This window comes from Hetaerina americana, unplaced genomic scaffold (genome assembly GCF_022747635.1).
Source record: "Hetaerina americana unplaced genomic scaffold, ioHetAmer1.1.p SCAF_3, whole genome shotgun sequence".
In the NCBI taxonomy this organism is placed as follows: Eukaryota; Metazoa; Arthropoda; class Insecta; order Odonata; family Calopterygidae; genus Hetaerina; species Hetaerina americana.
The window spans coordinates 73,227,301-73,242,814 of record NW_027286874.1 but is presented as its reverse complement, the minus strand read 5'-3'; the positions used below and the strand labels follow the sequence as shown (position 1 = coordinate 73,242,814).

At 42.0% G+C, this 15,514-nt stretch overlaps 1 protein-coding gene across 4 annotated transcripts in view; it reads right to left on the bottom strand.

Moving 5' to 3' along the window:
• Obsc (Obscurin) overlaps nucleotides 1-15,514 on the bottom strand; it is a 237,976-nt gene that overhangs the window by 182,923 nt on the left and 39,539 nt on the right. The window contains exon 1 of one of the 4 annotated variants that reach the window (XM_071587779.1): nucleotides 908-4,054. The exons of 2 other annotated variants lie outside the window; for them this stretch is intronic. In XM_071587779.1, coding sequence (XP_071443880.1) covers nucleotides 908-3,805 — 2,898 coding nt within the window. In that variant the 5' untranslated portion in view covers nucleotides 3,806-4,054. Of the gene's footprint in view, nucleotides 1-907; nucleotides 4,055-15,514 lie in introns of those variants that run through there. One more of the 4 variants, XM_071587780.1, reaches the window with a different exon arrangement.

Below are 15,514 nucleotides of genomic sequence, written 5' to 3'. Positions count from 1 at the left end.
AATGCAATAAATAATTCGATGCAGTATTGACTTATGCCAAAGGACAGGAAAACAGATGAGTAGACAAGAACTCCGCGATAATGATGTTCCTTAAAAGCCCCTGTCGTAAATCCAATCATCCCGGTTTGGACAATTAAATCATTCCACAACGCTATAAACACTTGGCAAATGCCAATTCTCATTTTTCGTTGATAACACGGGAGTATTAAGCAAATACTTTCATTTATGAATATTAACAGCAATGATGAAGTGAAACAGAGTCATACCATGCGTCACGTCTACTTCTACGTAATCTATACAAGATCGGCATTAGAAAAACCTACATAGCGAGGGGAAGTTGTGGGAGAAACGCGAGAGGAAGTTACAGTAGTGCACACAGGAAGTGCACACTACTGTGCAAAAGGTGTAGTTACACTCTCAAAATCAGGCCAAATAAAGTAAAAAGATACTCGTCCAACTATCATCATGTGGAAGTAAATTTCGTAGATTTTAAAAATTTATTTCTTTGGTAACATTCAATTGAATCTAAGAAGACTATCGAACAAATATAGTTAAGATGTTTTTTGGAGATAACACCTATTTAAACGAGATTTTACCAGAAATGTAATTTTTTCAATAAGAATGACTGGTAGATTATGGTGATATTTAATTATTATTGTATTTGAAATTAGCATTGTACAATGGAAGAAAAATATCAAGCTTCAAGAGGACAACATTAATTTGCGCTTTGAAAATTGTTTCTTTCGAAAGTTTGATAAACACATTATCCTGTCACAAAGCCATTCGTAACAGTTCCACATGTAATATTGATAAAATTTATACAAATTTTCATCCGCTGAATCAATCGTTAATGCATTGCATGTACTATTTTAATAATAACAATATTACATTGCATAATTCATTGTACCTTCAAAGCTTTTGAATCCAATTCGGCGACAGAAGTCATAGATGGAAAGTCCCTTGAGGATTTACTCCCGATATCCCTTGTGCCTGAGCCCCTCTTTCCCTGTGAGGATCGTACCTTCGTCTGAGATTCGACTTTTTCCGACACCTGGATACCTGGTGCTTGTGGTGTACCCATAGGAACATCTACTTGCGAAACTTGAGTCCCGGTTACCCCTAAATCTGGCGTAAGTGCTTTTCCACCCATCACCTGCTGGACGGACACCCCCTGAGGCCCTCCACTCTGCAACGATTCCGCGATCTGCTCTTTTCCCTGCTCTCCTGCCACCTCTTTTGCCGCTGAAGGCTTTTGAGCTTCACCTTTCGCACCTGGCTCTTTCCCTGTTACTGCCTGACTTAATTCTCTGGATGGAGGGCCACTAGGGGGACTTACACCCTGTTTTTTCACCTGCTCTTGAGCATTTTCTGCCACTGCACGCTGTGGAAAATCTGCCATGGCCTCATATACTGGTTTGCCGTTCGCGCCTTGTGGTGTTTCGCCTATGGATGTGGGTTTAAAACGCCTTATACCTGTCTCATCTATGATTGTGAAAGGGGCATTTCCAGTCAAGAGGCGACGGGAAGCCTCTCGAGGAATGACGGCTTGAAGGTTATCCTTAAGTATCACCAAGGCTACAGAAGCGGGAGACCCCGGGCGGGGAACAGGGGATTCCGACATGGTCTGCAATCCCGCCAGGATCTTTGTGGTGAACATTTCCAAAGTCGCATCACCCAGATCCGGGTCTTGAAGTTTCTTGAATATTGTTCGAGGAATGTCCCTGGATGACCGAATTGCCATGGGAATATCGACCTCCGATTCATCATCCATGTCGTCATCGTCATCCTCGTCTTCCGCAATGTCCTCCGTCAAGGAGATGAGGCCGGAGGACTTCCGTGATTCCCGACGCATTTCCCGCCGCCTCTGCTTTCTTAAAGCTTTCACGCCTCCTCTCAAGAGTCTCACCGAGACAGGGTCGGAGGCGAGCGCTTTGGCGGTTTCCGGGTGAGACAGAGCTTCCAAGAGAGCCGCGGCATCTGCGGGTGGAAGGCCCAGAGAGGCCCCAATGGCCGCAGCCTCGGTTGCTAAACGGCGCATTTCATCCACTCTGAGCTCTAGTTCTTCACTCGACAAAACTCTGCTCTCATCGCCTTGTGAAGGAATGTACGCTTTCTGTGTCCCATCTCCAGACTCCCTGGTATCTTGGGTCTGTAGTCTCTTTGACAGATGCCCTAGCATAGCTTGTCCTTGGTTTTCCTCTTCGTCTTCCTCTTTACGTCTCTTTCTGCTGACGTCTTGGGTGTCGACTTCCATGGCTTCAGGGCCGGACTCCGCACTCTTGATTTCATCTTCAGACACGATAGCTTGGACAATCGAACTACGCCGAGGTGGTTCCCCATTTTTATCTCCTCCTGCGATCTCCTCGACAAGACCTTCGAGTTTGAGAGAGAGGCGCCTCTGCAATTCCGGTCTGGGACTTTGAGGGCTCTCTTCCATTTGCTTCTCACCAGATACATCTTCGAAGGCAAATCCTTGGACAGAGAAAGCCATTTTCCCGTCGGGAGACGTAACGAGATCCGGAACCACAAACTTAGGACCTTCGTTGGTTTCCACCACTTCTCCCGGTATAAAATGAACCTTTTCGCTGTCTTTTTCAACATCCTGACCTTCCATGACGACAATTTGACCAGGCACAAATCGTGGCCCCCCGCTCGTTTCCATAACTTGTCCGGGAACTAGGGCAACACCTCCGGCTTCTCCACTAGCTCCTTCTTCGGTGCCGCTTATTGTGGTTTCTCGCATAACAATTCCCTCTCCGGAAAGTGCAAGCTCTCCACTTTCTTCCAACGAGGACCATTTAATCTCTTCGGGGCCCGCACCTTCCAAAAGCGTCATTGAGCTCACCTCTTCATGTGTCATTATCTTTGCTGGTACAGTCACAACGTTTTCTCCCGTGAGTTTAGATCCAGGTTTAATCCCAGGTCTTCGTAACCTCAAGGCAACCTTTTCCAGATTCGGCGAAACCATGACTTCTTCAACAGCTCCCCCGCGCACTGCAGATTCCAAGTTTGGATTCAAAACGATGCCACACATATACTGATCCACAACATAAACATATTTACTGTCTGGTCCTCCCTCTTGAGCTTCCATTTCCTTGGCCTTCCCTTCTTCGTTAGAAATAATCTCCTTCAGCGGTTTGGATTCTTCTCCTTCAATAATTGGAATCACGTAGCGATATTCCGACAGCACTTTGTGCGGCATAACCTCCATTTCTGGCGGAGTCGCCACTTCCATTTCTTCGGCGGTAGCTGCTTGTAACGGGGCATTCTCTTCTTCCGTGGGCAAACCCCCTCCTCTTTTCTTTTCCATTTCTTCTGGAAGAGAAGGTGCGACCGCAGAACTCTCCTCGGGTAACGCCCTACCCAGCATGACATCCTCATTCCAATCTGGGGGCCTTTCCTCGGCGATTCGGCTCGCGGCTCTCCTCTCGGCCGCAATCGATCGTCCGCCACGTGCTTCATCCACTTTCTGCAAAGCGGCCTCCCTGGCAGCTCGTCGTTTCTCAAAGTCCGGGGGTGGCCATACTTCTGCGAGACCCTGCTGCACGACAGGTTGAGTTGATGCTCTAGAGCCGAGGTCAATGCGACCCTGTGTGTTGACGGCGAGAGTGGCCCTCCGTTTTCTCTGCACCAAGACGACGGGAATAAAATGATGTGGGTATGGCATGGCCTGGGCTCCCCTGGTAACCGAACATCTCGCTAATTTTTTCGCGTCTTTTGCAGATATTGGTGGCAAAAGGGGGACGTAGTGCGTGCGAGTTGGGAGACCTCGTGTTTTACCAGTAATACGGCAATAACTCGACATGGCTGCGATAGTAATATGCTCAGCTAGTTCACCAAAACTCTGCTGGTAATACTAGTGTCATTTAGAAAACCTAATGGCAGTTATACATATCGTATTTACGTTGAAACCTTGGTATTTTTTTAATTGACTCTATGCATGAAATTTTTCGGAGCAATTAAGAAAAGTGTAATAGCTAATGCTGTGCAAATCAATGGATTAATTCTGAGTTTTAAAAAGTTTAAAGGCAGAAGGATCAACTACTATTTTAAATCCAATTAGACAAAATAATTAAGAAAAATTTAATTCGAAGGACAATTATTTATGACAGATTTTACCTTGATTTACAGGTTTAAGTAAATTTGACTGAATATCTACATAGACGAACAATAAGTTGTAGTTTACTTCAGGCACGTAACTTATCGATATGAGAACATCAAAATACCTTTTTCTATCACAGAAGAAAGTTTAATATACACATCTGAGAATTAGATGTAGGGTATTTGTAAACGATTAATGACACTTTCCTCAGATGAAAATTATATTCCTTTTTACACCTTTCGAGTGAAAAAAGAATCAATTTTTGAAAGAAATATATGCTCAGTATTTCAAAAACATGAGATCAATCCTGGTCAATCCATACGAAATGATACTGTCTGGCCACCAAATCGTTTGACTTGTGAAAAATCGCAGCAGATGAAATCTAATAATACATCTAATGCAAAAAAGCATTCATCAAGTTGTCGACGAACTTCCTCTTCTTCCTTGGGGAATATATTACGCCACGAGACCGAGTGGCAACACTCCAATGTCTCAAAATTGGGACAACTTGCAGCAGTTAAATGTAGAAAACTAAACTTTTGGTGATTGACACTTGTACTAATTGATTCCAAGGAGACCGATTCACATATGAATGTATCACTCCCCCTTATTTCTCTCAACTTATCTGCAAATCCTTTTTGGTATCCTTATGGAGAGAATAAACGATCGCGCACCAATTCCCAAACAAACGCGATGACGACACTACCTGACCTGTCCCAACCGGGCCAACTTCCTTTCGTTGAAAATGCGCTCGATTATCAAACTTGCACAACCTTCTCCGAAACGAAAACACACTTTCACTCTTCCCCTTTCCTGAAAACAATTTTTGGAAGTTACTCGAACTCTATTTGAGTATAAAACAGATATATCCTTGAGAAGCACTCGTAGGAAAAAATATTAGAGAAGGCTCAGCACTTCATCGCCTTGAGGCGAAGAACAGGAACGACAGGAAAATGGAGAAATTTGCGGAATATCCAAATTTCAATGATCTTCGATAACTAATGTTCACGCATCACTTTCAACCTCCGTTACGCTATTCGAGTTACAGGGAACACTACCCCAGGCGTTAACGTGCCAGAAAACGCTTTTCAAATGCAGGAGTGTATATATATTTGTGTTTTTATTTTCCTCCCGCGGTGGATGAAGATGATAGCTGATCCCGTACGGGGGAGGGGTCTGATGAGAAGCGGAAGGCGGCTTAGAAAGTGTGCTCGTTGGTCACCGTCCCTCCTGCCTCCACACACACACATACACAGTCGCACGCGCGGGATGTAGCCGATGGTGAGTTGATATCCTTCCCGCTAGATTGGCACTCACTTGTGCGTCCACTCCCCACCCATACCGACGACTTCAACCACTCCCCCGCCCACCCGACCGCAACCCAATCACCGAGGACCCTCCGCTATGCTCCACACCCCCAACTCACCAAACTATTCTCCACCCGCTCCTCAATCACAATTGCTCCCCTCACTCCCCCCCCCCCACACACACACACGATTGCACACACGCGCGCTCCTTCAAATCCTCCCCTCCCCCCGACGCCACTCGCGATCCCCGTGGCGGCGTGACACCTTTCCTTTTCCGCTCGACGCCGTCAGCGGTGGAGAGGGAGGGAGAAAGGGGTGGGTTGATGGGTGCAAAAGCTTTATCGCCTTATCCCTCTCTCCCCCCAAGTCCCCCGATCCTCGCCGCCGCTCTACTCGACGCAGTCGGGGAGCACCAGCGACAAACACGTACCCGCCTCCCATCAGGGAAAGGGGGTGAGTGAAGTGGGGGGAGAGGCAGCACATAGAAGGGGAAAGGAGTCCTCCTCCTCCTCACTCCCACCTGCCCGTCGAGGCGTGCCCGGATCCCTCCCGGCCTCCCATCGCCGGACTACCACCCCCTCGATACAATTAGATGCACCTCCTCCTCCCCATTCCCCTTCTTTTCCCCCTACTCTATCCCCCGCTTCACCGTCCGCACCAATCACCACCGCCGCACCCCGTGCACCTCCGTCCACCGCCTCTTATCTCTCTCTCTCTCTCTCCTGTCCTCCGCTTTCCCACCCCACGTGGACCCACGAGAAGCGACTGCGAGGAGAGAGAGAGTCCCAACGTGCCGCGGGCACGGGCGGGGAAAGGGGTTGGGGTCGGGAGGAAGGGAAGGGTTGGAGGGGCACGGCACGAACGGGGGCGAGGAGGGGAGGCAAGGGGGAGAACTGATGGGGGGGAGAAAAGGGGCCGGGAGCTAGAGGGGGGTGGGGGTAGGGTGTGATGGAGGGTGCAAGGAGTGGAGAAGTGTGAAGAGGGAGGAGGGTCGGGCGACAAGGGTGGAGACGGGTTTGAGGGTACAGGAAGGGGGAGGGAGAGGAGATATGGGGAAAAGGGAGATCACCGGAGAGAGGGAGAGACGACGACGAGACGAAGGAAAATGGTGTGCGAGCACGACGGGAAGGTAGTTGGGAGAAACTAAGGAGGTGTTTGCCTCAGGGGGAGAGTGGGGAGACTTTTTGTTGTCAGAGAAGAAATGGGTAGGTTGGGGAATGGGAGGTAGGCGAGAGATGCGATCCAAGAACGGGTCATTAATTGACCACAATGGGGCGACGAAACGTCCAGTCAGCCCTCGTGAAACTACGTAGCCCACTAATTTAGCGAAAATCAACTAACGGTGTTTGAAATGGCGAGCAATGTTAACGGTGGGTTTATCTAAAAACTTGTGCTGTCCGTGTGTTCCGCGAAACACAAAGAGTGAGAGAGTTTAGGACCGGGGAAAGGTAATAATTTTGCGAAAAGCTAGCGGGAAGGATTAGAGAGAGCATGGCGTCAATATAACACCAGATTGCTCACGTTAAACTCAGTTTTAGCGTGTTGGGCGTATTAGTTATAATAATGAAGATTACTTTCGTACTCCAGCGAGTGAAGAAATTGATGTTCAAATCCAAAGTTAGCATTCAAGCAATTTTGAAGTTAGTTACAGGGTATGAGTTAGGGATAAAGTGTGACGCGAAACTAGGGAAGTTGGTATTTTGTGAGAAATCATGTCATGGAGGAAGGTGAATCAAATATGAGTAGACAATGTGCGTTGTAAGATATGGATACCACTGATAATATTCTTAGGGAAAGTATCACATGGTACATGTCATCGCATATCACCACCGCCTTGAATGGTAAATCCTATCAATAGACTGGTTCGGATGCCGTTGGTAAATTAACGAGTTCCACTATTAAAATATAGGTTTGAGTAATAAAGAATAACTGTTAAGGCAAAAAAACACCCAAATGGAGTAAGAGATTAAAATACTATTCATTCGAATACTAATGTTCGACAAATATATTACTATATCAAAATGCGCATATGAATTGCCGTCAATAAAGGATTATTGAAGACCTACGTTTTTCAATGTGCATATATAAAAGCAATAATGAGATTATTTATGACAAGAATATAATGAACACCGAACAACTGATTGGTCAGATATAGATTGCTATCGAAATTAAAATTAGCAATCGTAGGATTATGGAGTTACTACGAATCGAATTTTACAGCTGTGCTTAGGTGCCAAATGATAATCACAAAGATACGATAAGTGATAATTCCATTAAACATAACCGTTCTGCAGAAATTGCAGCAAAAATGTCACATGTGAAACATGTAGCTGAGAAACTTTGGGGAAGTTACGGATGAATCGAGGCAACAACTGAAACACCTTGGCAACCGAAAATAGCCTCATTAATTTTCACTGATGAAATGTTTTGACAAAATATGAATTGAAACGTTTTTAATCGAGCATTTCACCACGCATAATTTTCAATGCATAGAAGTAGCATTTCACTTCTTTACGTTATCATAGATTGGTAAATAGTGTATCTATTCAAAGTGGGTGTATGACTGAAAACGGTGAACGTATCTTGCAATTCCTTTGGCTTGAACCAGAAAAGCCTCAAAATTGCAGGGTGCCGAGTTAGAATGAAGACGAGCGCACTTACAAAGCCCAAGTAGAAAGAAAAACAGGCGCTGCAGTGTCTGAAGACGGGATGAAATACCTAAATACAACCTTGTCCGAGCTCTTATTTTCAACAGAACACCATAGGAAATGCCGCACGCAATTAAACCAGCGTGCTTGCCACGTTCCGACTGCGTAAGCCTGTGCAGAAGAGGATCTTAAACACATCTCACCCTTCCGAGCTCCCATCATTCTCTCTCGTAAACCCGACGACCGCTCTTCCCGTCATAGAACTCCGAGGCACGCCCGAAGTGCCTCACGACCTTTCCCATCCCCTTCCCCTCTCTCCCGACAACCTCTCAACCCTCTTCTGCGCGCAACGCAACCGCTTTATCTTCTCCCGTGCTAACGCGCGCACGCGGACAAAAACACGAGCTCACTTGCGCCCTCCCCCGACACATAACGAGCTATTTCTCCCGACCGCCGTAAAATATCTCCTCTCTTTGCTCAAACCTCATTCTCCCCCCCCCCCCTTCCCGTCCTCTTCCGTTCAGGATTAGGTACACGGACGTAACCGAAGGGTGAGAGAGACAACCAGGGGAACCATGGTAGTTAAAAGTCTTGCGCTTTCACCTCCCCTCCCGCCTCCCCTCAATCCTCCCCTCTCCTCCGCCCTGACTCCATGCGTCTCCGGATGCAAGTACGCGGGAGCCCGCATGCACATTCGCTTTCGGCTTAGGTTTATTTTCAGCTTGTCTTAGAGGGTCTTCCATTTTTTTCCCCCCATATTTTTTCCGCGAGAGAAATAATTAAGCATCTCCATCTTCACGGTGGATGAAAAGATCGAGTTAACTGATAGTGGTGCGTGGTGGATGGCCAAATGATGATACGCTGTATCGAAACCAGTCGGAGTAAATTTATATTTGCGTGGAATAGCGGAGTGTTTTTCTTTCCTACGCATCATCATAGTGGTGCGTTAACCTCAACAATTATGGAGTCAGAGGGCGGCCAATCAGCCGAGGGTTCAAATACGGTTGCATCAACAATAAAGCCAGATCGAGACCATGATGGTAAAACCATAACTGACGACTGGAAAAGAAAGCATTCTGCTCTTTCGCATACGTTTTATTATGCACCGTTATGCATATTTATTATGGTGCATAATAAAACGTACGTGGTAGAACGAAGTATTTTCTTTTCCAGCATGAATCGCTTCCAAAAAGTGACGCCTCCAACAATCCTATACATAACCGACGACACTTATATTATAGAGGAAATTGTTCAACAATTAATTCTGTGTTTATTATATAAACGCCATCGTTTCGGGGTTTGGGATTATGAAGTGAATTATGAAGATAATGGAAATGCTATAGAAATCCCACACCAAGGGGTTTTTATGCAATTTGCATTATAGGGTGAATACTGGTTTGGTGGTGAACGTAAGATATTCGAAGTGCATGCCAATCCCTAATGACATTTGAACCACAATTCAAAACAAACTGCCACAGCCGCAGTAATCAAAGTGTGACGAAAAAACATTAATCAAGAGATCTCAACTGAAGGGAATATACTATGCCCATCGATCCGGATAATTAGATACCATTGAACTCTCGGGTAAGCTTGTCCTTTTGAAGTATTGGTTAGTGCGTTTTAATTGTCTCTTACCGCTAAGGTCATATCAACATGAAGTAACGGAGAATCCACTACATGAAGATACAGCATCCGTGGTTTACCCGATGGAATTCGAAAAATATAATTCGGTTCGTTCGGCGAAATGTTTACCGGTACAACTGAACGGGCAGGTATTGCTTCGTTATCTAATTCCACTGCGCCTTCCCACCAAACCCGCCCCTCTTTCGCCCTGTTAGGGAAACCATTTGGTTACTTCAAATGCACCCGTGGCACTCAATCCGCTGCATTTGCCAGCGCCATTTGGTGGTGATCTTGGGAGCTTGCCCTTTCGACTGGAGCTTTCGTTCGTTTCCACGCAGCGTTCACTCTTAATCCCCACCGTCATCAATCTCTTTAACTTATTGCGATCGAGACCATCGGTAGCCCCGAGCAGACTCGTGGAAATTTCCCGGAAAACAGTTAGAACCAAATCCACGCGAGGAAATATATCCCACGTGCACGAGTGAATTAGAGCTGTGTTGGATGAATTCTGGAAGCTAGTAGGATGATGATGAGAACTTGATTTCCAGTCGAAGTTATTCACAAATTCTCGGCGTAATAGGAAACGGTGAAAGCAAAAGAACAATTAATAAAAGGCACCGTCATTTAATTTACATGTGAGTGTTATCGATTACCCTTTTCAAATAATACCAGAACTATACTAGCCATTTGAGATATTAATTATGCCGAAAATCCCAATTTAGACCTTCCCATTTCGCCATATTTCACTGGAAGAACACTATCAAAATTCGTAGTCGGAATGGGAACTTTTAAGCAAATAGATAATAGAGTATATGAGCAGATTAGTTAAAGCTTCAAATACTAAAAGTGACATATTACATGAACTGATTAAGCAATAATTTGTAATTTCAAGATGAAGACGAGGATATGTAAATTTTCCTAATGCATACATTTTATTAAAAACTGAAACTAGGGCCTTTTTCACAACCTATGGTATATATCCACATGAGAGGACTCCACAGGTTGTATTTTTTCACTAGCTACGGAAAACAATGCATTTTGACTCACCTGCAATGTCAAAATTAAACAGTAAAAAATATAATGAAAATCGAAATAATAACAAAATTATGTATTCATGATGACATCACGTACTCAATACTGAAAGAGAGGAAGAAGTGGATTTTATCCACTAATAAGTTTAGCAATAAAGAATGTGATAGTTTTGTAATCGATAAACAGTGGTAATTACAAAGCTTTGCATTTCAAACAGAAGGGGGACCTATAAAACGAGAAACTAGAAAGAAGCACTTGTAAGGGTGCGTTACGTCACAAGAGGAGGACGAATCCTGAAATAGGAGAAACTAACAGAAAGTCCGAAAATATAACTCCCACTCAAACTGCGGTGGTGTGTGGCATTAGAGAAGGAAAGGCAAATGGGGAAATGGACTATGACTAATTCATATGAGACGTCATTAAACAGGAAAGAATTAGATTGCCCCGAAAACGCGAAATAGCGAGAAGAAGTTTCTTAAATATTTCTGAAAAGAAAGCTGGCTGAGAGTAACACTATTTTCCTCACCAAATTATTGTCATTAATGGGCGTGTCATTTTCTATAGATGGAGCGCGGTTCATATACCAGGAGAAGCAAAGAAGGCTTAAGCCGATTCATCAGCTTCAGTCCACTTCAATAGTTCCACGACCCAATGCACTGCAATAATTTGCTATTTTTAGAAAAATGGAAGAGGTCTGTGAATAAAAGTTCACTCATTCTTATAATAGTTTCCTTTCAATAATTAACACTTTAGACGGTGACTCTGTTTGTTTAAAGTTGGTATCCGATTAAATAATTATAATTCTAATGTATTTGTATTATTTGAATGGAAAACACGTTATATGAACATATAAATTGAAGATTTCGATGCACAATTCGAAGCTGCAATTTGAATAAATGTACGCAAAATGATAGAAAAAACCAAAATACCTGTAATAACAAGTGGAAGAAGAAGAGAATGTTACACCAATATCAAACTAAGAAATCTGTTCGTTAAAGAATGAAAAGAGGCCTACGATGGAAGGCCAGAGATGGAATATGCAAGGAAAATAATGAACCCCACATGAATTGGCCAAGTACATTTAAAAATGAAGAAATGAGACTAGTGGACAAGAATATAGAGTAGTGGGCTGCGTAAAACTAATTCATAGGATAATAATAAGGGAATCATTTATCAAGACGAAAAAACAGACTAACACCGTCGATGAGAAAAGATTTAATTCCCATGATTCTCCTAAAATAAATTCGTAAGACTCCCTCGAATGCAAAAAACGATTGGCTAACAGAATAAGAAATTCCAATCATTAAAAATCTACCCCCTTCTATCTCAGTTTTGTTTATTATTATTTCCAAGCACAAATAAAAAAGAAGCGTAATTGGATGGATTTTACTCTGTATCCGTGCCTATTAGATTTGTGCGCCCGCATTATATTTATAATATCATACTCACCGCTTCTTATTCATATTGTTGGAATATTTTCCACACACCAGGAATCGCACGAATAGAACATAAAATTGATATAATGCATTCAATTATTCAGTGCCAATGCTAATCCATTCAGAATTCTTGGATTTGGAAACCAGCCAATTCCCCCTATGTAGACTATCATTAATTTGCATAAGACTTTTCATTGGATATTTATTTCAATGTTAATAAGTTCAAAAGTATTATTCTATAATTTTGGATAACGCCACTTGCTAGTCGAAAAAAACATTAGAGTAAATAAGTGCGCATACTTATTTATGTTAGATGGCAACATTTCATTCGTTTCTACCAAATAATAGGTAAATAAAACAGTTTCTGGCGTCACTTGGTGGAAATTCTTCATATTTACCTTAAAATTAAACCACTTGGCTTTTCCACACAGAAAAAAAAATATTTACGACCTAGATTTCGATATGGTACAACATCATCAGGTCAATCAGACCAGATGATGTTATACCAACCTAAGTTGGTATAACATCATCGAAACCTTGGTTGTAAATAAAAATATTTCTATGTGGAAAAGCCAAGTGGTTTATTTTTAAGTTAAATACTAGGTAACTTTTAATGAATCTCATGGTCTGATGATTTTTTTGCCAATTACAACACAGGGTTACTGCAAAATCATCAATAAAGGTGGTTTTTATAAAAATGAATTTAAAAAAAGATAATACCAATTTCAACTAAGAGGACCAGGTAAATGACTGGTATTATAATGTCAGTGAATGTATCATACAATATTTATGTATAAGTGTCATATAGCGCAAGCAAATTTCGATATCCGATGCATTTCTCAATCTAAACTTCATACTAAAAGTCCGCGGCTGAGAAGGTAATTCAATAAACAGGAAAGAAGAACTATTCCTCATGGCAACTAGTAGATAGAAATTATGCGTAAATTCAGGGCTGGGGAAACTTCATAGCAGGAAAAACACTCCGTTCAAGCATTACTATTGGTAGGTAGGGCAGATTTAATGTGGGAAGTTTGCTCTTTATGTTCTGAAGCGGAGGAAAACAAAATAATTTTATCAGGTGGACCATAACATTAAAGCTTCACCGAACGATGTAGTTATCCTCTTCTGGGTTACCTGATCAAATAATTAGTGAATTGTTAAACTGAAATGTCAAATCATTTAAGCAATACATGCGTAACACAACGGTGGGATGTGTGTGTGAGTGTCGGTACATATCCTGCCCATATAATAAATGAAAGACAATCAATTACCTTTGATAAAAGTAAATTGTAATATGAACGTAAGCAGTTAGTAATACATAATGATTGCGTAATGATGACCACAATTTTTTCAGCTTCCTGTGCATAAAATACCTGACCAATGTTACCCATGAAATAAGAAAATATGAGCAACGCATACGTAATTGTTCAAACGTCATAGTATAAAAGCGTTGTAATTGAAAGTCAAATACTGTCACGGGGTTAAGCGCGTGCATGTAGTTATTTATGCATACTCCAAATATAAACTCACACTACTTGTAAGGTAAATTTGCGAAATTTGGAAGAGTGGATTACTTAAAAAAAACCTTAAACATTTTTCAAATAAAACATACGGAGCGCGAAGGAAGTAAGACACACTTGAAACTGGGCCGCCAGGAGGGCCTTCGTTATTTACATAACATGTCGAGTGGCGTGTATCTATCTATAAACACTACGATATTATAGCGTCCAAAGAGAGAAAGAGATAGCGATATTTATTTATAGGAGCGTTAACAAGCAGGTAAGTTGAGTGGGTGTCCTCTAAGGGTACGTAAATAAAATCTCGGGGGGTGGCACAAAATGTTAAGATCGCGGCCAGCCTGTCGTGCGAAGGTATTTTCTTTCACCAATGAGAAATCTGTCCCGGACGCGCGGGGGCAGTTTCCTTGTCTTCCCAGAAAAACATTGCTCAATGATTTCCTCAAACCTTTCGGGGTGACAAGAACGTACTTGGTAGCTTAGAAGCAAGCAAGAAATACATCGGACACGTAGCACGGCCTCGCAGAAATGAATTAGGATCTAGTTTGACTATTAGTTAGGATAGCTCAGTATTTATCACAAGACGATAGATTTATAAGCCATATTAAGCTTTGCTCGCTGTACTGATTATTTTGGAAATTTGTAAATGAAATGTGAAGAAGATGTGGCACATGCTTACTGAGGATGATCTGAGTTGTAAATTCATTCCTCTTTTTTCACAATCAGCATTCAATTAATTGATTTAATATTTAGGAATACTGAGAAATAGTTTAAGAAAAATTAATGCAAAAGGTTTAGATTGAACAGATGTGATAAGCTAAGGAAATTACAAATCTTAAATTTCCAGCAAGAGAATACAGAGAAAACTGACAGCTTAAATCACGAGCTCGAATCACGAATTAGTTGCTACGTTGTAACCAATTAATTGCTACGGGGTTTTCTTATCTTTGCAGCTGTTAATTAGCAGCAAATAAAGAAATTACTGGATTGATTTCTATAGAAACTTTGTAGTTGTGTGATTGTTTGAATTTCATGTAATTATTTTGCGGACCTTTCATTTGATTTGATGAAACAAACGATACGTATTATATGCAAAATTGCCTAAAGTGTGGATTTACCGAAATTTGAATGTGGAAAATTATACTTGGATTCCTTGATGCCCTTTGCCATCATATACTGCTCAAAACAGTTTATTAAAAAATTGAAATAATTGGAAAAACTTTAATTAATTCAATTCAGTTTCAAAAATTCACTGCCATAAGTGAAATTGAATAACAGATCTATGTATCGCACAACTATTAGAAATGAGGTTTCAGGTATTTTAATTATTTACCGCAAATCTTAACTTCCTGGGCGCTGGGATGGCACAGCATATAAATGAACACTAAATTGTTGTAGCTCTGAACAAAAAATCTTCAAGTTCGGTGAAATAATTTAGCTTTAAAGTATAAGATTGAGTGAAATTTCCAACAAATGTCCAAAGAATCACCATCACTAAACTTCCTACGATCATGTTAAAATAGTTCAGTTTTTATAAACATTATTTCAATGTCTTTCAATGCACTTTACTCTTTCATGTTCGTGCTATTCTTTTCTCCACCTAAATCTTTTGCATTGGCTACACGCCTATGTCATATAGCCCATAGATATCTTTGGAGCGACCAAGAATATTATATTTACCCTGCATTAACACGAATTAATTAACAATTTAAAATCAATCGTCGCTAAATAAGAGATATAAATCAATTTTATTACTTGATAACGATCTCGTAAATGTAGTTATTAAGAAAAACTTAGCAACTCGATGTGTAAGGAAGAGATTTATGCTCCCATTTAGGAATACATCACA